Source organism: Acanthopagrus latus, chromosome 16 (assembly GCF_904848185.1).
Source record: "Acanthopagrus latus isolate v.2019 chromosome 16, fAcaLat1.1, whole genome shotgun sequence".
NCBI lineage: Eukaryota > Metazoa > Chordata > Actinopteri > Spariformes > Sparidae > Acanthopagrus > Acanthopagrus latus.
Genome location: NC_051054.1, coordinates 18441107 through 18462694, shown reverse-complemented (window position 1 = coordinate 18462694; position 21588 = coordinate 18441107). Strand labels below are relative to the sequence as shown.

General features: G+C 40.7%; 1 protein-coding gene across 12 annotated transcripts in view; it reads left to right on the top strand.

Moving 5' to 3' along the window:
• kiaa1109 (KIAA1109 ortholog) overlaps window positions 1-21588 on the top strand; it is a 77079-nt gene that overhangs the window by 41050 nt on the left and 14441 nt on the right. For 4 of the 12 annotated variants that reach the window (XM_037125228.1, XM_037125229.1, XM_037125234.1 and 1 more), the window contains exons 44-72: window positions 99-330; window positions 1012-1173; window positions 3064-3248; window positions 3885-4060; window positions 4164-4767; window positions 5411-5609; window positions 7127-7390; window positions 7582-7675; window positions 8685-8735; window positions 9427-9633; window positions 10156-10391; window positions 10492-10736; window positions 10834-10939; window positions 11233-11330; window positions 11439-11627; window positions 12105-12273; window positions 12670-12881; window positions 13951-14034; window positions 14912-15110; window positions 15248-15307; window positions 15436-15662; window positions 16000-16176; window positions 16708-16838; window positions 17300-17423; window positions 17552-17664; window positions 18160-18250; window positions 18598-18657; window positions 20845-21113; window positions 21287-21502. In XM_037125228.1, coding sequence (XP_036981123.1) covers window positions 99-330; window positions 1012-1173; window positions 3064-3248; window positions 3885-4060; window positions 4164-4767; window positions 5411-5609; window positions 7127-7390; window positions 7582-7675; window positions 8685-8735; window positions 9427-9633; window positions 10156-10391; window positions 10492-10736; window positions 10834-10939; window positions 11233-11330; window positions 11439-11627; window positions 12105-12273; window positions 12670-12881; window positions 13951-14034; window positions 14912-15110; window positions 15248-15307; window positions 15436-15662; window positions 16000-16176; window positions 16708-16838; window positions 17300-17423; window positions 17552-17664; window positions 18160-18250; window positions 18598-18657; window positions 20845-21113; window positions 21287-21502 — 5180 coding nt within the window. The remainder of the gene's footprint in view (window positions 1-98; window positions 331-1011; window positions 1174-3063; window positions 3249-3884; window positions 4061-4163; window positions 4768-5410; window positions 5610-7126; window positions 7391-7581; window positions 7676-8684; window positions 8736-9426; window positions 9634-10155; window positions 10392-10491; window positions 10737-10833; window positions 10940-11232; window positions 11331-11438; window positions 11628-12104; window positions 12274-12669; window positions 12882-13950; window positions 14035-14911; window positions 15111-15247; window positions 15308-15435; window positions 15663-15999; window positions 16177-16707; window positions 16839-17299; window positions 17424-17551; window positions 17665-18159; window positions 18251-18597; window positions 18658-20844; window positions 21114-21286; window positions 21503-21588) is intronic. The other 8 variants (XM_037125235.1, XM_037125231.1, XM_037125233.1 and 5 more) reach the window with 8 other exon arrangements.

Below are 21588 nucleotides of genomic sequence, written 5' to 3'. Positions count from 1 at the left end.
TTTGTATCTTACTCATCTTTCAACTGTTAAATGCCCCAGGTGGCATAATAGTGTGAACATGACCTCCTCTTACTAATCTGTACATTTGTCATACCCAGGGTTCCCATCCATACCAGTCGCTGAGCTACACCAGCGGTGACACAGCAGCTGACTCACCTGCCCACGTTAGCCGTGCAGGCCTGCAAGCCAAGGACAGCCCTAGAAAGGAGAGCCTCCTGAGCAATCTGACTGGCAGCTTTCGCAGTCTGCACAACCTGCTGGAGGGCATGCCCCAGAGGAACGAGCCGTCTGCCGCCACTGCAGCCAAGAGCAGCTCCCTCACTCGCACAGGTACTGCACCGCTGCTGCGTGGCGCTGCTGGCAAATTACTAGGTTTTCTTGACCACAAAGTAAAAGTTACTTGTGCTTAAAGTCTGACATCTGCTGTTCAGTGGTGTGAATAATACCAGACCAAAATAGATGCACAGCTTCCTTGAGCACTGCTCGCAGTGTCATTGTGCTAGGAGTTATTTACTTTTTTCACGCTCTTAACTTTTTAGCAACCTTATGAATCTGTGAATGTTTGTGGATTTAAAAGTTAAACCTTTTTTTGTATGAAATTAAGTTATTGGATCTGTCAGAATTTACATATTTCAGCAAAATTGGAAATTGAAATTGAATTTGATGTTTAAGAAGACAGGGGAAGCCTAATTGTGTTGCTTCCTTGCATATTAAAGCCAACTTTAAGTTTTTGCAATGCTAGCAAACTGCACCAGAGAGGGAACTAGTTATTAAACAAGGCCTATCCTCTGTAAGTTTTGATTCCTAATTGTAATATAAGACAAGACCTTGAAAATTATACAAAACTCTGTTGTTGTTCAAACATTCATAAATCCAAAGATTGAATTTACATTAGCCACATGTGCCTCTGTGATGCAAGAAAGAAAGTAATCTATGAGCAGCAGTCGGTATCTGTATGAAAGTCTCTTCCATGATGTAACATGCGCTCAATCTCCTTCTTTTGGGGCTCAGGAAACAGCTTAGGGACAGACATGCTGACAGAGCACCCACTGCTATCAGAGCCCTCCTCCGTCAGCTTTTACAACTGGATGTCCAATGCTGTGGGCAACAGGACGGGGGCTGGAGCCCAGGAGTCCCCAGTTAATCGTTCTCAGCACAACAGCCTGCAGACAGGTCAGACACTGTACATGGGGTGTGCCCTGTCTACAGACTAACATCTTGTCTACTGATCTAATTTCTGCGCGATTTTAACAGCTTCTCTAACAGTTGATTGCACGTAAATGTCCATATAATGTTGCAGTTTTGCCAGAGACACCAGATTCTCCCGTCAACCACTACCAGTACCAACCACTGCCAACAGTTAACGGTCCAGAAGGAGGTCAGGGATTGTTGATCAGTGTTATACTGATGGTGTTGGTGAACTAATTACCTACGTATGAGTTAGTTTGCTCCCGCCCAATAGTTAAATAGTCACCTAGATCTCAATGTGACTGTCTATCCTGCAGAAAAGCCTGGTTTGTTGTTGATGTGTAATAAGACAAGATAATCGTGGCAGCAAAAATTATAAATTTAAAGACTACTGGTGTGTACTGTGGGTTAAAGCCACTATGTATAGATTTTTTTTCTGGTCAAAATTTCACATACACATGTACGTATCATGGCAGTCTTGTGTTCCAATGATTTCTACATATCTCATTTTTGTGTAAAGGAATGAGAAACACATACTACTTTCTCGACGCTTCTCAATTTCACGCTTGCAATTTCACGCTTGCAATTTCACATTTCCCCCTCTGCTTTCCACTTTTTTCTTTTCTTAGCTGGTGATGACAACGCAGCCTTTTGCCAAGACTCGAAATCACCATATCTCAAAATCAGCAATCACCGTATTTTCCAAAAATATTAAAGTTAATGTGAAACTCATCCATACTAGTGGGCTAGGAGGACATTTTTTCCGATATGAAGTAGACTACAGATCAGCTGACGTTGCTTAGTGATCAAATGTGCTGGAGTAATAAGTGACCGGACTACTTGCGGAGCAAAGATTGTAGAGCGCCGAGTCGGAAGCAAAAAGGCCACTTTCCATGACGAAAATAACTGACCGCCGAACATTGGGAAGGCCCATTCAAGTGAATGAGGCATTCTGCAGCATTAAGAAGAGCCGTGTAATAAGCATTATCAGTACAGATATACATTATGATGCAAATTATCAATACAGTATGCATTTATTAGTGCAGTGTACAGTGTGGATAGAACACAGCAATGCCACTTTTCTTTTCCACTACCAGTACAGATAGCTAAATCTGTGCATCTCATAGGTTATTAGTGGTCATCTAGTAGAGCAGCCAAGACATAAAATGTGTTTGATGTCAGTGGTTATAGAGTCTGTAGAGTCCCTTGTAACTGTGTTGCAGGCCTGCAGTGGTGCTGCTGTGATGGATAGGCAAAGTCATGCTGTTTTCTCTTTGTTGCCTTCCTGCCAAACTTTCTGTGAGAACCAGAGCATGTTAGCCAGCTGATATTTTGTTGCTCCCTCCTTCCCTCCCTCCCTCCCTCCCTCTTTCCCACCTTCTGTTTCTCTGCACTCCCACTCATCTCCTGAGTTTCAAACAGCTGTACTCAGTTTGCTTCCCCCTCCCTCAGTCATATTTTTTTATCCGAACTCAGCCACTTGCATCTCTGAAAGGATGAATTTGACATTCAGAGCACTTCCGACTGTGTGGGTTCAATTATTTGTGTGAATACTGGATATGTTCCTGAGATGATGAGTTTTGTCTACTCACTCAGGTGTCAGTCAGTTACAACACAGCAAATTAGTACTACAAATTAAATGAAAGTGATGTGGCTGTTCCAGACTCTGCACAACACCCCCTGTAATGTGATAGTTGTCCTCTATTGAATTCAGTTTAGCATCATTTGTAATGAGCAGCTCCACTCACTGCTACTTGTGATTAAGTAACATATTGCCTCTTAGCTGCTGCTTTGCTGACATGCTCTGGTGTCAACATATTCTCCAACGACCTGCCTGCTCTCACACCCCATGTATCCCAAACCTCTCTTTCTTAGGTGGAACATGCAACCTGCCCACAATTCCTTCTGCATCAGACTTCAATACAGTGCTCTCCAGTGACCAGAACACCCTGGATGGGACCCACTCCCAGCACTCCCAGCACAGCACTAGCCAGGATGACATGGCAGATATTGAGGAGGGCAACCAGTGTCCGGCTGCTGTTCAGCTGGCTGATGCTCAGGTGCTGTGATAACATCTGTCTAAATGTTGACGAATAGATGGATAACCTAATTTCCCCTTGCAGATTAATGAAGTTATCATCGCAGCGGGTACATTCAAGTACAAATTCTATTAAAATACAAGGGATTTTAATTTATAAACTTTATAAAAATAAAGTACTACATACAATATAAAAGAACAATAAAATACTATATACAACAAAATTCTTAAATAGTTATAAAATGAAATAATGAAAATACTGAGGTAAATGAATTAAAATGCTGAGGTATCGAGGAGTAAGCAAGAGGATAAGATGCCGTTTTATTTACAGTAATAATAATTTAAAGCGCAAAGGAGATAAACATGGTGTATGAGGATCTTTATATGTCATGACTTATATGAATTTGTCGTTGTAGAATTGGTTTTAGATTGGTATATTATTTGTGTTGACATTTACCATATTGCAGAAAAAGGGGAAATTTTAAGGATTGATACATTAATATATCCATTTCCAGATGATATATTCATATTTATATTAATGCCAGTTGTCAGTGTCAGGAACTCTATCTTCGAGGATCATTGCTCAGTAAACATATCCTCTCTAAGAAAACAGAAACATTGTACATCTTGTTGCTTGATATCTATTTTCCACCCTCAGGTTGTTTTCAAGCCTTTGCTGAGCTACACAGGCATTCAGGCCCAAGACACTACTCCTCTTAGTTACAAGATGTATTTTGGTGAGCATCTGTCTTTTTCTGGCAACCTCGAGTGTCTCAGGGCGGACATCGTAGACTCTGACACCTCCAAAGAGCGGAAAAACAAAAGATCCAGGAGGTAAAAACAAATCGTATGAATGTTACAACAGTAAAAAAAAATAGAATTAAAGAATGTCTCAATGCATAGATAACCCTCCTTGTCTTCCTCTATCTATCTGTAGACAAGGGACCGTGAACCTCCCTCCGCTGGAGTTCAAACCTGCGCTGCTTATTGAGACATTCAGCTTGAATGCAGTGGTGATGGAGAAGTCAACCAGCGCCCCGCAGGGCCCCACGGCAGCGCCACTCTCCTTCCACGACCTCAATCGGCGTCACTACAACACATTCCACTGTGACTTCACCACAGCCTGCCAGGCCATCAGCCAGCGTGTTGACATGGCCCTGGTGCGCCTCATCCACCAGTTCAGCACGATGATTGATGACATCAAGGCCACCCAGACCGACATCAAACTGAGCCGCTACACTGCTGGTTCGGCCTCTCCAACGCCCACCTTCAAGGCTCGGCCTTACCGCCACTTCAGGTCCTCCGACTTCAGCCGCAGCTCCAGGGGCAGCCTCAATGGGGCAGGACGCAGTGGAACCCAAACCCTGAAGAGCAAGAGAGGGATCGGTGGAGGGGGCGGAGGAGCAGGAGCAGGTGGAGGAGGAGCAGGCGTCACTGGGGGTTTACAAGCTAATGGGCCTCCATCAGGCATGGATACACTTGGGAGAAGGGAGCCTCGAGGGCGCAGTTCACTCGGACGCTCAGAACGACGCACCTCTAAGGTAACAATATTAAGGACATTTTCAGATTCAATTGCGTTTTTGATCTACAATTTGAAACAGCTTGTAGACTTGAAGACTTTACTTAGAATGTTGCTCAAATGATATAGAGGAGGTCTTTAATATTCCCCGTTGGCATACCTGTCCAGGCTTTGAAATATGATCCATAAAATCACAAAATTAATTCTGAGCCTGTCACTTTCTATACACAAACCCTAGAGGGAGCCAGTAGATAATTTCAGGCAGCATTAACAGAAACACTGTCATTTGTTTGTAAGAAAGTAGTTTATACAGTCCATGGTTTTCAGGCAAAACTTTGAAAATGATAAAAATCTTATTTGCAGACCTGTTTATTTAAGATGGACAATTCATTTTCTGAAGTGATGCACTTTTATTGATTGTAAGATGTATCAGAGAGACATGTATAATCCAAACCAGGGCATATAGAAAGCTCTCTCTACAGAATTTCATGTATCCTGAAATAATGACAGGAGAAGCTGCTGTCATCTCACAGATGTCATTACCTGTTACAATAAACAGCGATAACAGTAAATATAAGTCAGTGGCCCAGGCTGTTTATCCACCCCTCAGCCCAGTGATGCATGTTGTGCAATTTCTATTTGTTTTCATGGTGAAACATCTTCAGGTGTCAAGAAAAGGTTCCCGTGACGTGGCAGATCACATGGCCATCCAGATGGATGACTCTGACTCCATCACAGTGTCGGAGCAGAGTGAGCCATCGGCAGAATGTTGGCAGAATATGTACAAGCTGCTCAACTTCTACTCTCTCATCTCCGATCCCACTGGAATCCTTGAGAAAAGCTCACCAGAGAATTGCCTCACAGGTGGGACTGAGCTTTAGCAGTCAACCAGAGTCTAATTTCTATTGTTTGTCCCACCCATGCATTTCCTCCCACCGTACTACCACTCATTATTTCTTTAAGATATTGCTGTACTTTTTTGATTTCCCATTTGCTCTCTGCTCAGCTCTACAAACCTTGCATCTTTATTCTCTTCTGACAACTATATTGTTGGTATTGGTTTCTCTATAACCACTATATTCATCTGGAGCCTTATTAAAGAAAGTGTGAAATCTCATCTCAACTCAGTTTACAATTACATTGGTTCTGGTTTAACAGAAAAATGTTTCCTAAATGAATTTAAGAAAAATCCTACCTTATGTTAGAATTAGCTTCAAACACTGTAATAAGAAAGTCTAAGAAGCTCAGCATTTATTTATTAAAGAGCGCATTATTGATTTGAACTAATCCAGAAAGTCACTTGGAGACATTTTAAAGCAGTTACTGATCCCAAGATCAACTATACAAACAACTGTTTCTAGGTATAAAGTGCATGGCACAGTTCTGTCACTGCCATGATCCGGAAGAAAATTTCACCTTTCACCTTCTACTGAGACAAAATTGGTCAGGATGGTCAAGAGTTAACCAAAAGCAAGTCTGCAATGAATCAGAAGCTGCCGACAGGTGACAGTCACCACAGTCAAGCATCTTTTGCGTCACTGTGAGTGAAGAGGTAAGACATGCAATAAAGAAGCCCCTCCTCCAACTTAAAGCTCAACTGAAGTTTGCTGCTGATCACACGGACAATGGAAAAGCCTTGGAGGAAAATTCTGGTCCAATGAAACTCAAAAAAAAAAAAAATATTGAGTTGTTTGGCCACAGTGACCAGCCATATGTTTGGAAGTGAGAAGGTGAGGCGTTTAACTCCAAGAACACCATACCTACTATCAAGCATGGTGGTGGTAGTATTATGCTGTGGGGCTGTTTTTCTCCCATTGCATCTAGTGCTGTAAAGAAAGTAAGAGCAAGAATGAAGGAGGATTATCTCCAAATTCTTCAGGAAAACTGAAAAATCATCAGCCAGAAGATTGGGTCTTTGGCGCAGTATGGTATTCCAATGGGACAATGATCCCAAAAACACCATTACAGTAGTAGAGGGCTATCTGACTTGAACCCTACTGAGAACATGTGGACTGTGCTGAAGAGGAGTGGTTAGAAATTGAGCCAGAGGCCTGCAAGAACCTTGTGGGTGGCTATCAAAAGCACCTAATTGAGGTGAAAATGGCCATGGGACATTTAACAAAATATTAGAATTACTCATTGTTTATTTTTAACCACATGTAATACCTACTACTTGCTTTGCTATTTATTAATTGGTCCGGTGTAGTAGTCAATACAACTAAGAGTATTAATGTAATAATACAAATTGAGCATCTGAGTTTCACCAATGATGCGCAAAGGCTGTTAACATTAGCAATCTTTTGTTTTACCTACCTTTCACCTACAATGATTGACGTTTGATGTGTATTTCACTGAAAATATCTTCCATATGTGTACTGCAGAGGGTGGACGTCGGCCCTCGGAGCCACTCTGCAAAGTCATTTTTGAGAACGAGCAGCAGGATCCCGCCACACCGAACAAGCCCCTGGGTGCAGGCGGGCGGCGGCGGAGCCTGGTAAGCTCGGAGCCCCAGCATGTCACGCTCATAGTGTTCGGAATCGGCATGGTGAACCGCACCCACCTGGAGGCTGATATTGGTGGGCTGACCATGGAGGCTGAGCTGAAAAAGATCCATGGAAGTTTCACTCTGAAGGAGAAGATGAAAGGTGACACCCAGTTCTTGTTAATGTGTTTTATTGGCTTTACACTATGTATTTTCACTTGGTTAGTTGTGGAATTGCAGGGAAGGACTAACATCAGCCAAGCATCAACACCTGTCTAGTGGATGATTTATTCATTGTTGCAAAAACGGACTGGGATTCTTGTTTAGTCTGATTTTCCTTTCATGTATCTACAGACATCCTGCACCAGAAAATGACTGAGACGTGTGCATCGGCTCACATAGGAGGGGTAAACATTGTTCTGCTGGAGGGCATAACACCTGACATCCAGTACGTACACGTTCCCTTCAACTTGTGATTATGAGGGAAGTGATTGAATAAAATGTTCTTTTATTGTGGTGTTACTCTAGAAAACAGTTAGTTGAGTTTAACAGTGGTCTGAAAGATCTTCTCAGCTCCAGTATTACAACTTTGTTAAATTTTTTTATTATTCTGTGTTATGAAAATACAGAGCACGCTCAAAGCAGAATACCGTACTCTGACTTGCAAAAAACCCCAGCAACAGCTACTTGCACATGAATGCTTTACAAGTACATTTGTTAGAAAAAACTAACAAAAAACCCTAGAGTTTAACCTAGAAAGTTTTTTGACAAAAGACAGTTATAGCCTGCTTTTAGCTGGGTAATTTTAACTGCAGTCCTTGTGTTAAATGTGAGCAGTTTCCTCAAAGCATAAGAACCCCAATCAGTTTACAAGCCCTGTAGTCATACTTTCAGACAGGCTGATGTATGTGCACGCTGCTTTGATTTAATCCTGAATTTATATTGCTTCTTCAATAAGAAGCTTTTTTTTTCATTTCATTCCATTTAACAGATGCACCCACTGTGAAAGTAAAACTGAGACTTAATTCTATTTTCATACTCTGCCTTAAACTGCACCCATGCGTTGAGTTTACTTTACACTTGTTTGTTACTTGTTGTTAATACTGTTATATATAAAGCATTCAGATGTGTGTAAGAGTGATTGTAGCGCTACTCCATGTATCTCCCTGCGTGCTTGTTTGTTTTGAATGAAAGCAGAGAGCAGACAAGTTCACTGATTCGATGATAATTAACAACAGGCTCCAATGCAAATGTGTCAAAATTTAAGCATGATGTCTGTCACATTAACAGATCGTCAGCAGCTGTTTGAGAGTTTATCTTTTACTCAGAGTGGCTCCTCAATGTTCTTGCTTGTGGAAAAACTGTCTCAGAAGTGTCTCAAACTTTCTTCTGCTCTTCCTCTTCTTTTTTTTTTTTTTTTTACATTCCTTGTTTTTCTCTTCCAACTACTTGCAAAGACTGGAGGATTTCCCAACATCTCCCACCAGCACAGCTAAACAAGAGTTTCTGTATGTCATTACTACCATATAGGGCTCACATGCATCAGTAATTCAAAACTGCCCTTGACTGCACATCCTTCATTTGTCTGAGTCACTCGTGTATTTTCAGTGAACAGTTTCTCAGGATTCTCCTTGTTCAGATGTTGAATGTTTGTGTGTGTGAAGCCACTTTCATTGGTTACTGAGATCTAAAGATTACAATTACTTTAGTTTTCATGAACAGAAAGTTGACTGATTTTATTTTTTAGTTATTGATGAGTCTTTTCTTCCTTGACTGTTCTAATAATGTGTACAGTCTGACAAAATATTGAAATATCTTGCAATCAGTCTGCTATTTCAGAAGATGTGTTAGATATTTAACAGTAATCGGAATAACACTTCCAGATTCACTTAAGGAAAACGCAGAAAATATTTTATTTGCCGAGTTAAGCAGGATACCAAAATGTTTTCTGCTTGAAAGACCTTGCATTTGTTTGTCATACCGTACAATTCATGCCCTTATCCATTCATGGTGGAACATGTCATGGTTACGATTGCTCACCTGTGCCCAGAAAAGTTAATGCTGTCCTGAATCTGCATGGTGTTTCATTGTTTCAAGTCCTGTCAGTGAATGCACTTTAGTGTCGTATTCATTTAAAACTCACTTAAAAAAAAAATGTAAGAAGGAACATTTCTCATTCCAGTTGACTCTTTGTTTCAGGACTGTGGTCAAATGCAACATCGCCAAGTCGCAGGCCTTGTACAGCGCCCAGCGAGGACTAAAGACCAATAATGCAGCTGTCTTCAAAGTGGGCGCCATCATGATCAACATCCCCCAGCACCCGGCTACTCTGCACAGCATGATGGTCCGCAGCTCCCACCAGCTCTCCAAACAGATCTCTGACCTCATCCGCCAGCCCTCCAACGTGTACGTCCAATTTATCTGTACACTATTTAAATCTTAAATCAATCCATCATCCTACAGTCAATGTTGTCATAATTGAAATACTGGTTACTTAATAAAATACTCATAAGTCTTTGATGTACAAAAGTAACAGGTTACTGTAGTATATCCACACTGTTGCCAGTTAATTGCTCTCAGAGCTTGTGTTTGGTCTGTTTCTATGGAAATCTTCTGAATTATGTTAATATATTAATAGAGTTGTAGGTGTGGGAAGGATATTAAACAACCTTTCCATAATTTGATGTTCAGAGGAATATGAGTCAGTGTCTGCAACGCTCTGCATATAACACAAACACACTGCTCTAAATCAAAGCAGCAATATTTCATTGTATACTTCAGCTTCTAAACAAGTTTAGCCTCTTAAAATGTGGGACTGATGTGATGCCAAATATGCCAATAATGTATCAACAGTTGCAAATTCAAAGTTCTGTGTAGTTAAAGAGCAAATCCTGATTAAAGTGAGTGTTTTTTCATCCCCACTTACAGTCAACCTCCAAATAGGGAGGACACCCCCATCCCTCAGCCCTCCGACAAAGCATCTAGCATCAACCAGACCCCTGTAGAAGCCACTGAGTTCCCTCAGCTCCCAGAAGGCCTGGAGAAGAAGCCCATCGTCCTAAAGTTCAGTGCCATGATGGACGGCATTACCATTGGCGCTGCTCTGCTGCCCTCGCTGAAAGCTGAATACAAAATGGGACGCATGAAGAGTCATGGCATGACAGGTGTGAGAGGATATATGACCAGAGTTATTTGTAGTATAGTATAGTATAGTATAGTCAGGTATAAGTCAGAATAATAATGCTCTTTTTCTTCTGCATTTAGGGGCACAAACAAGTTTTACCTTTGAGTTGCCAAACCACAAGCTTTGCTTCCAGTCTAAAGTGTCCCCGGTGGACATGTCCACTATGCCACCATCAGCCAGCCTCACCCTGCCCCCAGTCACCATGTCAGGAGAGTACATCATGGAGGACCACGAGAGCCACTCAGACCAGGGCTGGGCTCCTGATGACTTTCCAGCAAAGCAAGGAAACTATCTTCAAGGCAACTACCTGCGCTGTGTAGCTGAGGTAAGAGGCTTCCGATGTGTGCCAGGACAATTGGCCACAGAGATGAATTAAGAGAGCAGCCTTTGTTGATTTTTAAATTATCCCCTCTGATGTGCAGATTGGTTCATTCGAGCACAACCTGACCACAGACCTGCTCAACCACCTGGTCTTCCTGCAGAAGGTCTTCATGAAGGAGGTCAATGAGGTCATTCAGAAGGTCTCAGGTACTATTCCCAAAGACTCACACACAGACTTGCACTTTATAAATTGCAAGACGTTGATAGATGTAATAGCCCAACATGGAGAGAGCTAGGATAAAGGAATAATGAAAACAGTGTAATGGTTCACATTACATTAATGGGTCTTTAAATGTAGTTGCAGTGAGACACAGGCAGCTCATACATAAAGAGGTACACTCACTCAAAGACAACTTAACCAAAGTTTATCACGCAGTATATCTGTTATTTCACACAGAGGTTATTTTTGATTTTGCCTTGTTTGCTCTCTTTTCATGCAGGAGGAGAACAGCCCATCCCACTGTGGAATGAGCACGACACCTCAACAGATGCTGACAAGCCAAAAATCCTGCTTTATTCTCTCAGCCTCATGTTCAAGGTAACTCAACAACACACATAAGACAAAGTGGCAGGATATTTGTTGTATATTTCTGAGTGTTGGTTCAACTCTGAGTAATTCTTCTGAGTGCCGTTTTATTTTACCAAGGGAATCCAGATGACAGCCACCACGCCTTCTATGCGAGCAGTACGCTTTGAGACAGGCCTCATTGAGCTGGAACTATCCAACAGGATCCAGTGTAAAGCTCAGCCCGGCGGCAGCAGCAGTTACCTTAAACTGTTTGGCAAATGTCAAGTGGATCTCAACCTGGCTCTTGGACAGATCGTCAAGCACCAGGTACAGTTCCCTAGCGTCATGATTTCAAAATAAAAGCTCTCAGGAACTTTCACAATATAGCATAAAACACAGTCTTACAGAATCTACATTTTAACATCTCAAATTTGTGTCTTACTATTCTTTCATTTTCTATGTTTAGTCCTGAAGATGACATTCATTTTTTGATTTATTTTTTACACATTCCCAGAATCTGCACAATCCTACCTTGTCACTCAGTAAAGACTTCTATACACTATATAAAGGGATATGAGCCCTAAGTATTTGAACGTGATTTATTGATTTATTTACTTATTTTAACATTATTTAGCATTTTACACATTTCTCTGGATTGTGTCAGAGGTTATGTGAAGCTCCGAGCTTCTTCTGTTCATGAATGCCATTTTGGGCAGTGTCCAGGAGGTAGGAATTTTTGTAAGGAATTTTTTGGGGGATCATTGTAGTTCCCTGTCCAACACCCCTTCTTCCCTATCTTTACAGGTGTATGAAGAGGCTGGCTCCGACTTCCACCAGGTGGCATACTTCCGAACTCGGATCGGTCTGCGGAATGCTCTGCAAGAGGAGATCAGTGGATCCTCAGACAAGGAAGCTGTTCTTATCACACTCAACAGACCTATCGTGTTTGCCCAGCCGGTGGCATTTGACAGAGGTGCAGTTTCATTTTTCTCCTCATCACTTCCACCATCATGTGACAGAGCTTAAGATTTTAATGAAAACATTCTCAAATCATTGTCGATCATTAAGCGCTGAGAAAAAAAAAAAAAACAACAATTTGGCATAAGACAGTTACTTTTGTTGTGTGGTAAGAAAATTGTAACATATTTTTATGATTTGCTGACACCAAAGGCAATGTTTCAACATAGCAGGAACTGGCATATTCTGTATTATGAGTCTGCCTGTTTCCATTAAGTCTTGCTACTGCTCTGCTTTGAAATGATTTTCACACAGACACAAGAACTACACTTGGTGTCACCAAATCTAACCTAACTTTTTTACAGTCGGGCTTTAATTCAAAGTTCTTTCTCACCCATGTGCCCTCCTGCAGCTGTGCTCTTCTGGTTGAATTACAAAGCAGCGTATGACAACTGGAACGAGCAGCGCCTGGCACTCAATAAGGATATCCATATGGCCACCAAAGAGGTGGTGGACAAGCTGCCAGGCATCCAGCAGACCTCAGTCCAGGCCTTCAGCACCCTCTTCCTACAGCTGACAGTCAATGACCTGGGCATCTGCCTGCCCATCACCGGCACTTCCCAGGTAATGCTGATGCCCATTATTGTCATCACCAATAGTCAATATTATACAGCTGTAACATTTTATGCAGAAGGTTGTATACTGTTGTTTGTAATTACAGAAAGAAACAAACCAGAAAGTAGCAGGTTTGCTGTCTGTTGACTTGAAGGTCATTCAATTAAAATGATAACTTTTTCATGAAGTTTAATTTTTTGTATCGCCCACAAGTTTTAGCATATTTTATCAAGTACTGTGGGTCATTTTTTTCCAATCCAGCAAATAAAATGCACACATCTTTCTTTTAAGTTATACAAAATTTCAGAATTGAATTCTATTGAAAGAAAAGAGAAAGTTAAAAAAAAAAAAAAAAAGCCAGCAGGAATATTTTTTGCCTTCTGTTGTCAAATTGTTGAAAACAAACTCAAATTATCATCAGCTCCATTACCACTTGGCAACAATGTCACACTGTTCCCAACTTTCATTCTGTTTTATTATAAACCTAAAAACACAATAGTAATCTTGTCCTTTACTTTCATCGAAGAGCAATTCCTTTGATATAGATCTTAATATCAGTGTTACCTTACTTAAGTTGTTAGAGGGGAGACAGTCAATTAATCGGGCCTACCAGACACGATCATTCCCCTTCAGAGCCTCTGTAACGTACAGCAAATAATTGCTTATTTGATCCACAACTACAGAACATGCACATACAGATTGCCCTGTATATAATGTAAACACTTAATATACAATACAGTTGGTGGTTGTTTTAGGTAGTGATGTTTTATTATTATAAATCATTTTTTGTATGATGATAACCCTGTTCAGCAGCAGTAGTGCATAGCATGTCATGTCACTGTGTGACATTTCAGTGTTCAGACTGATATTTTTATATTGTATTTTTTATATGTAAAATAATTCAGAAATACCTGCTAACAGTTCAGTTATTATCATTTATTTTTCTGTCAAGATTTGCATACCACCCTTACACACTCGTAGAAATGTTAAGGGGAAACAGTGGATGTCACTTGTTATACTTTTAACATGTCCATAGAGGCTATATATACCAGCTGCTATGTCACACTTATTTCCATAGAGAGGACAAGCACCAGTTACGGAGGGCAACCACTCTGAAGCTGGGGCCAGCACATCAGTAGGCCGCCATAAAAAAGCACGAAAAGTAACCTGCAATTTATTACACCTCCTGTGATTGCTTGTTGTGGGACTATGACTTACTGTGATATATACTCTTTCATGACACAAGTACACTGCATTGTAAGTGGTCTTATGTTTAAAAATGGCTGGTCACACCACATTGTAACATTGACATTTCCCCACACAGAGCTGGCATAACAACTAATGAAGCTTGAGCGGGTGTCTGAGGTGTTTGGGCATGTGTAATTACTTCATAGTAAACAGAGGTTATGCCTCGGTGTAAGTTGGTGTCCAGAGTTTTGCTTATGTCTTACTGAAATGGAAAGAGGCTAGCCATGAAATAGTGTGACATTTACACGATACTAGATATTCTGATTACACACTTGTTAAACACAAAACAAGTGGAAATTACCTGGATTCCTGCTGTAATCACTCCATAATTTGTGGTCTGATTTTGGTTCCAAGTCAAAATAATAGAAGATCAATGGTTATGACAAGGAGAACATAACTTTCCTCGTGTTATGGTTGGAATAATAATCAGACCCCTATTTTAGGGCCAGTAAAGAGTTAAGACAGAAATTCAGGTAATCTTGATGATTTATATATGTTTTTTTAAATTCTGCAATGAATCTTAACTTGAAAAGCTTGGTAACATTTCACTCATGGGTTCATAATTACGGCACAAAGCATAGCATTTTTGAAAAACTATAATGTGGTGATCATAAGTAATCTGAAGTAACTGATCATAATTCAAGTCATCTGATAAAGAAGATATACAATCCTGTTGAATGAAGTGTTACAAGTTGGTTTTGCATTTCCTAACAATTGGAAGTGGGTTCTTTTTCCATGTACTTCCCCTTTACTTGAGGCCTGGATAACCCCTCTCCCTGCTCCTCTGCCAGGCAAACCACAGCATAGATTTTGACACCGGCTCAGCTCTGGTCCTAACCATTGAGAGCACACTGATCACCGCCTGCTCTTCGGAATCCCTGGTAAGCAAAGGCCACTTCAAGAATTTCTGCATCCGCTTCGCCGAGGGCTTCGAGACCTCCTGGGATGACTGGAAGCCTGAAGTTCGAGGGGATCTGGTCATGAATGCTTGTGGGTGACGTTATCTGTTCAACTGTATGGGCCTATTATCATGTGATTAATGACCTGAATTCAGTCGAATGGATTTTTATTCACACAGGTCCTCTAAATTATTGTCTGGCTGTTGCCTGTGTGTGGTCTGTATACAGGTGTAGTCCCTGATGGTACATATGAAGTATGTTCTAGGACTACAGGGCAACCCTCTGCAGGCAAGTTGTTTTTACCAGTCCAACCTAAAATAAAGATCAGTAAGCATGAAATACAACTCTCTGATAATATTATTTTGACTTAATTCCTCCCTGGTATTTTTTCTTTCCCCCCTCCTCCTCCAAAACAGAGAGCAGTAGTGCTGGTACCTGGACTCTGAATGTGCTTTGGAAAATGTGTGGCATTGATGTTCACATGGATCCCAACATCGGCAAGCGTCTCAATGCACTGGGAAACACGCTTACATCACTGACGGGCGAGGAGGACATCGACGACATTGCAGACCTGAACTCTGTAAACATGGCAGACCTTTCAGATGAGGACGAAGCCGACACCATGTCTGCCACTGTACACATGGTCAGTTATATGTTTACTTTCTCTAGTATTGGAAGTTGAAAAAAAAAAGAAGAAAGAAAAAAATGATTAGTCTGGCACATAACCCTTCATAGAACCACAAATTGTATTTTTGGCTCTTTGGATTTTGTACTTATTTGAGAGTAGTGTCATCATGTCATCAATCATCTCATGTAGCTTTCTGAAGGAAAGCGAAAAAGCATGTTTCCAGAAATGTTGAACTATTCCCTTAATATCTTTTCAACACATTTGAAGAGTTCACAGCTGATTAACCGTGAAGTTTTAGCAGGTAGTCCATTCTTCCACCTGTCCATCCACCTGTCCCTGCCATTGTTCACAGAGTCCAGAGAGCCAGTTCAGCCCTCGGCTGACTTTAAGGAAGCGTCTGGTAAACCACATCCTGGGCCTCAGCCCCAGGCCTCAGAGTGTGTCTGTCCCAGCTGACTACTTATACTGTTCATCGCCTCGCCTCCTGGCGAGCAGTGCCAGGTCCCAAAGACCTCTCTCCTGGGCTTGTGTATGTAGCAACCTGCAGTATTAAAATTTTCTGGGCTGACAAAATCACTTGCAAGATGGCATTACATCTCGGTCACCTCTACTTATACAAATTAAGGTTGTGGATTGAAAAAGGCTGAGCAATGCTGTTTTACGCTTTGGAAGAATAGCATGATGATGGAAGACCATATCCCTTAGCATTTGCTTTCACTGCCCTTCTCAAGGAGCTTCAATGATGGGTGAAATGAAACAAATCAAGGTTTTTTTTTTTTTTATTTCCTCTTCTTGCGCTTTGAGTGGAATGGTGATGGTGTTGTCGTCTGTTTTGTGATTTTAAAAAAATAACAAGAGGATACCTGGTGTTGTATCAGACTACATAACCTATTCTGATTGAATAATAACTTAAAATAACTCTAATCAAGTACATTTAGGAAGGATGCATTTGACCGTGGCTGCCTGGTGGAACAAATTAATTTTGGGTTAAATCAGTAGTTATGTTTCATTTTATGATCAGTTTTTTCTTAAAAAATGTGTTTGGGCTTTGGCCGAACAGGAGACCATTGACCCTAGAAGGCAGATGCTGATGGGCAACCAAGTGATTGACGCTCGTGGGAGGAAGTTCACCAAGAGGGTGGTGGATATCAGAGAGCTGAACGAACAAGCCAAGGTTATCGACGACCTCAAGTAAGATTCCGCTTAGTCATTTGTTGATTCTGATCCTGTCAGATGTGATGATGATGGATCTAGATTTAGGTCGCAACCAACAATTATTTTGATCATTGAATATTCTTCAGATTATTTTTACGATTCAGTATTTAATCTGTAAAATGTAAAAATACAAAATCTTCAAATAGCATCTTTTGTCTAGCCAACAGTCATAAACTCATAGATTCTTTATCCCATTTACTATCATGAATGACAAAGAAAAACAAGAGCAACAAAGACAACCGCTAATCCTTAAACATTTAAGAAACTGAACTAGCGGATATTTGCTTGAAAAATTATTAAAGCAAGCGATTTGTTGATTATCAAAATGATTGCCATTTATTTTTGTTTCGATCAACAATTGGTTGCCGCTCCAATCTAAATGGTTTTGCCGGTGATGAAATATTGTGCATTCATTGATGCCCATTTTTAAACCACAGAAAATTGGGAGCCAGTGAAGGAACGATCAACCAGGAGATCCAGCGCTATCAGCAGCTCGAGTCTGTGGCCGTTAACGACATCAGAAGAGACGTCCGGAAGAAACTGCGTCGCTCCAGCATGAGGGTGAATACTCCTATATTCATCTCCCCAACTAGCACTCTAGTCGCCAAAGAAGTTAAATATTACTCTGAAAAACTGTGTTGTGGACTTTTATGAAACCTGTTTGTGATTTTGTGTTTGTTCATCACCAGGCTGCTTCTCTAAAGGATAAGTGGGGTCTTGGCTACAAACCGAGCTACAACCGCTCCAAGAGCATCTCTGCAGCAGCAGGCCGACCCCCCCTGAAAAGAATGGAAAGACAGAGGTGAAAAAAAATGGAAATAATTATTATAAAGAAAATTATACTGAAGAATGCTTCATGCAGCATTTTTTTGTAAAAAAACAAAAAAAAAACAAAAACAAAAACAAGACCAAATTGCCGCGGTCTCGCATCACTGCTAAGTGTTTTTGAAACACATTACCCATTAACCTACTTGCAAACAGAATGCAGTGACTCAGCGATTAGAATGTAGAGTGTGGAGAGAATGTGGTCATCTCATTTGTTTATAGTCATTATGCATATTTGCAGATATCTGCAGTTTAATGATATCAGAACAGCTGACACACTTCAACTGTGACAGTGAAAAAACATTAACTCTGTGGAAGATACATCAGAGTAAATGGAGTGAATCTGATTGGTAACAGTTGGTACTTTAAAAGGTGTGAAGTTAAAATTTCCTGAATCCTGCAATAAGGTGTCAATATTGTTAATTTTGAGTGTTTGTATTTATGTATCTTTACTGTCTTTAACACTTCATAGTTCCAGAATAGGGGATGTGGATGATTTACCAGATATGCGTGTGGATGCGTCCTCTCCTGGACCCCGTGTCACCTTCAACATCCAGGATGCGGTAAATTTATTTTAAAAAGTATCCTAAATAACTTATACACTGACAAAATTGAGTAAATGCATTCACACGTTTTAGCTTTTTACTGATTTGAATTCACCATTACCCTTGACACATTTATTTTAACCAAATCGAAAACTAAGACAATGATAAAGCGGTTATGTTTAGCTTGGTGTTGTTTTATGTTGACAGGTCATCATGTCATCCTCCATTTCTATATTTTTGTCACTGTAATTGTTCTCAATACTACACATGATACTGCGACTCATGTCATGTGGTCATGGGAGGGATCTCCCAAGGATTTCATTTATAATGAGCTCATTTTGTATAACTCTTTTGTTCATTTGAAGATAAATAATCAGGCCTTGGACTCTGCATTTGCACCAGTCAGTCCAGGAGAGGTATTCAAGGTATATGGGTGAAAAGATTCCATTTAACAAACTAAAATACCTAACCAATACCAACAATTACCTCTGTTTCCTCTTCTCCTCTGTGATCATTTTGACAGCGCTGATCGCTCTTTAAACATGCACAATCAAAACAGGATGCTATGCTGTTATGTTGAACAGCAGTGTATTTATTTTCATGATAATTTACAGTAATCCTGCTCTATCATCATTTGAATCAGAGTATTTAAGTAATGTGTTTCCAAATTCAGATGTTTATTCTACAGTCCTATAATTGTAAAGTGTTCCATTAGAGATATGTGAGATAGAAATTTGCCCCTGATCCTAACCCAAGCAGGATTTGAGAAATTAGTTTTCTTACACAAAACCAAGACTCACCTGTAAATACAGTTTGATAGTTTAATCAATCCTGAGTCGCACATTGTCATCCTGTCTTGAAACTGCATCAAAATCAACTATTCTTCAAGCTTGATATATTTTGCCCTTGAACTGCTGATGTTTTTCACAACACTGTTTCCTCACTCACTCTTACATATTAGGTCAACTTAAGTTTAGGCTAAGATTATAAATTAAATATGATATTGAATTAATTGGTGTTATTACTGTAACGAAAGAAGTTTATGGTAGACAATTAGATACATTTGACACATCACGCGCCACACCTAATTGACATTTAATTCTTTCTCTCCCTGAAAGTCTGAAAAAGACTTTGCCTGTAAGACCATATCAGGCATTGCTGTGATTAACACAGGGTCATTTGGTGATGTGAGAAGAACTGAGAGAGTATCATCACTTGGTGCATGAACTCTGCTTGGGTAGCTACCAGTTTCTGACTCCAGAGAGGCTTCCTCCGTCAGAGTATTTCTCCTCCCCTACTGGTGCAATCTGCTGGCAGCATAATGTCATTTGAGGCACCAAGCATAAAAACTCAGAGCAATTTGGCAAATCTCTGAATGTTTGTGCATGTGTCGATAAATCATTTTATGTTTCACCCTGATACCAAATGTGTCAGGTCAACCAGTGTTTATAAGAATAACAAAGAACTTCTATTGGAACATAAGTTTCATAGTAGTGGGCTATGGGGTCTTTTTAGGTATTTAGTAAAATTTAGAAACTGTTTGACCAGCTAGCTTGATCAACTGCGTATGTGACTGAACACAGCAGCATGACAGGATGTTTATCCAAGTGTTTATTTCAACACCCACTGTGGCGATTTTTGCTGTGTAAATAACAGTGATGAAATCTTTACTTTTCTGAGCAATGGTCTGGGTTGTTGAAGGTTATTACTATATATATCTACTAATGCTTTGCTGACTTTGTTTGCCCTATGATTTAATCTATTAACAGGGATATTTTCCTGCTGAATGATTAGATCTTTTTCCACTGCGCAAAGCCTCAAGTATTCAGTGTTTAACAATGACAGGCCCAGACTGACTTAACTTATAGCTACATGTTCTACTTATGGCTCCCTTCTCTGGTCATTTGGCCTTAACCACCCACTTTGCCTTTGATTCATTAAAACACTTGTTTGTCCATCATGACATTGTTGCATTAAAAGACTTTAAGTGGTCAGTAAGTAAGAAAACAACAAAACATGACATAAAGACAAATGTTGTTGTTGCACTGACTCTGGAACAGATCTTTATCCTGATTAGTCTCAGATGCAGTCAGCGAACATTTACAACATGTCCATCAATATTAAACAGCAGTCAAGTACCTGCCTCTGGGATCTATTGGTACTGTTGAGATTTTGGGTTATTTCCAGCTGTCTTTAAGGAAGCAAGGCTTGAGCATTTTTCCATTTTTACCCTCTGGAGAGTGTTTCACCTTCTGGTTTTCATCTTCTTCCTAGTTTCAGGCTGTCTGTCTTTCATTTCTCCTCAAAGAAAGTGCATGAACTCTCAGCTCGTCTGAGATCAGTTGATGGCTGGTAGCGTTCTGTTATTGATCAAGAAACTCGACATTTAGACTGGGCTGTGAGATTTGATATCAGCCATTAAATAAAGACCAAAAAAGAGAAAACAGTGTTTGATCACCATGGTCCAGTCAACAGAACACTATCTCCATTAAACTATTTGATTCCATGGCTAACTTCCTACTGAAGACATCACGTTCTTAAGTAGGAAGAGCTTTATGGGAACATGAAAACTGTCCCCTTGTGTGAGTTTGTCTCTCTGTCCTTCTCTGAAGTTTCCTGAGGAGACAGAGGTGGACCTGTTGTCAGTAACCATCGACGAGCCATCCCATCCTCATCATCTCTATCATCTCCATTCTCCATCCGTTAGCGAGGACCAGCACTCGGCTTTCAATGCCCCCATCACCCCTGCTGTCTTCTCACCCATTCTTCCCTTCCAGCACGACGATATGAGGCGTGACGAGTTATCGTCTTCCTCCTCTGAAGACTCTGAAAAGGAGGACGAGTTTGAACGCGAGAGACCACAGAGTTACCGTAGGCCCCTGTGAGTCGTCTTTTTGTTTTGGGTGGTTGTCCTGCCCAAACATTTTTGTGATGTACTTCAGATGAAAGGAAACAAAGTTAAGCTTTTCTTTTATGATTTGTTTTCTCTACTCTAAATGAAGCTAGGTGAGTTCCAGCATTCACTAAACAATCCCTTTCTTCTTTTCTCCTCAGTCAAGCCTCTCACAGGAAGTCCTCTGGGTTCTCCGCTGTGAGTCAGCTGTTCAGCGAGCGCTGGCCGAGCACACCCGCTGGCCGTGGCTTCAGTGGTCCAACTACTGAAAGAAACATTGACTTTGAACTTGATGTCCGTGTGGAGATCGACAGTGGGAAGTGTGTCCTTCACCCCACCACTCAGCAGCCAGAACATGAGGACATTTCCCTCAGGAGGTGTGACAGTTTGTACTCTGATAACTCCTGTTGAGAGAGACAATATTCCATGTCTCACTCAAATTTCCTGCTGTGAATCATGTTAA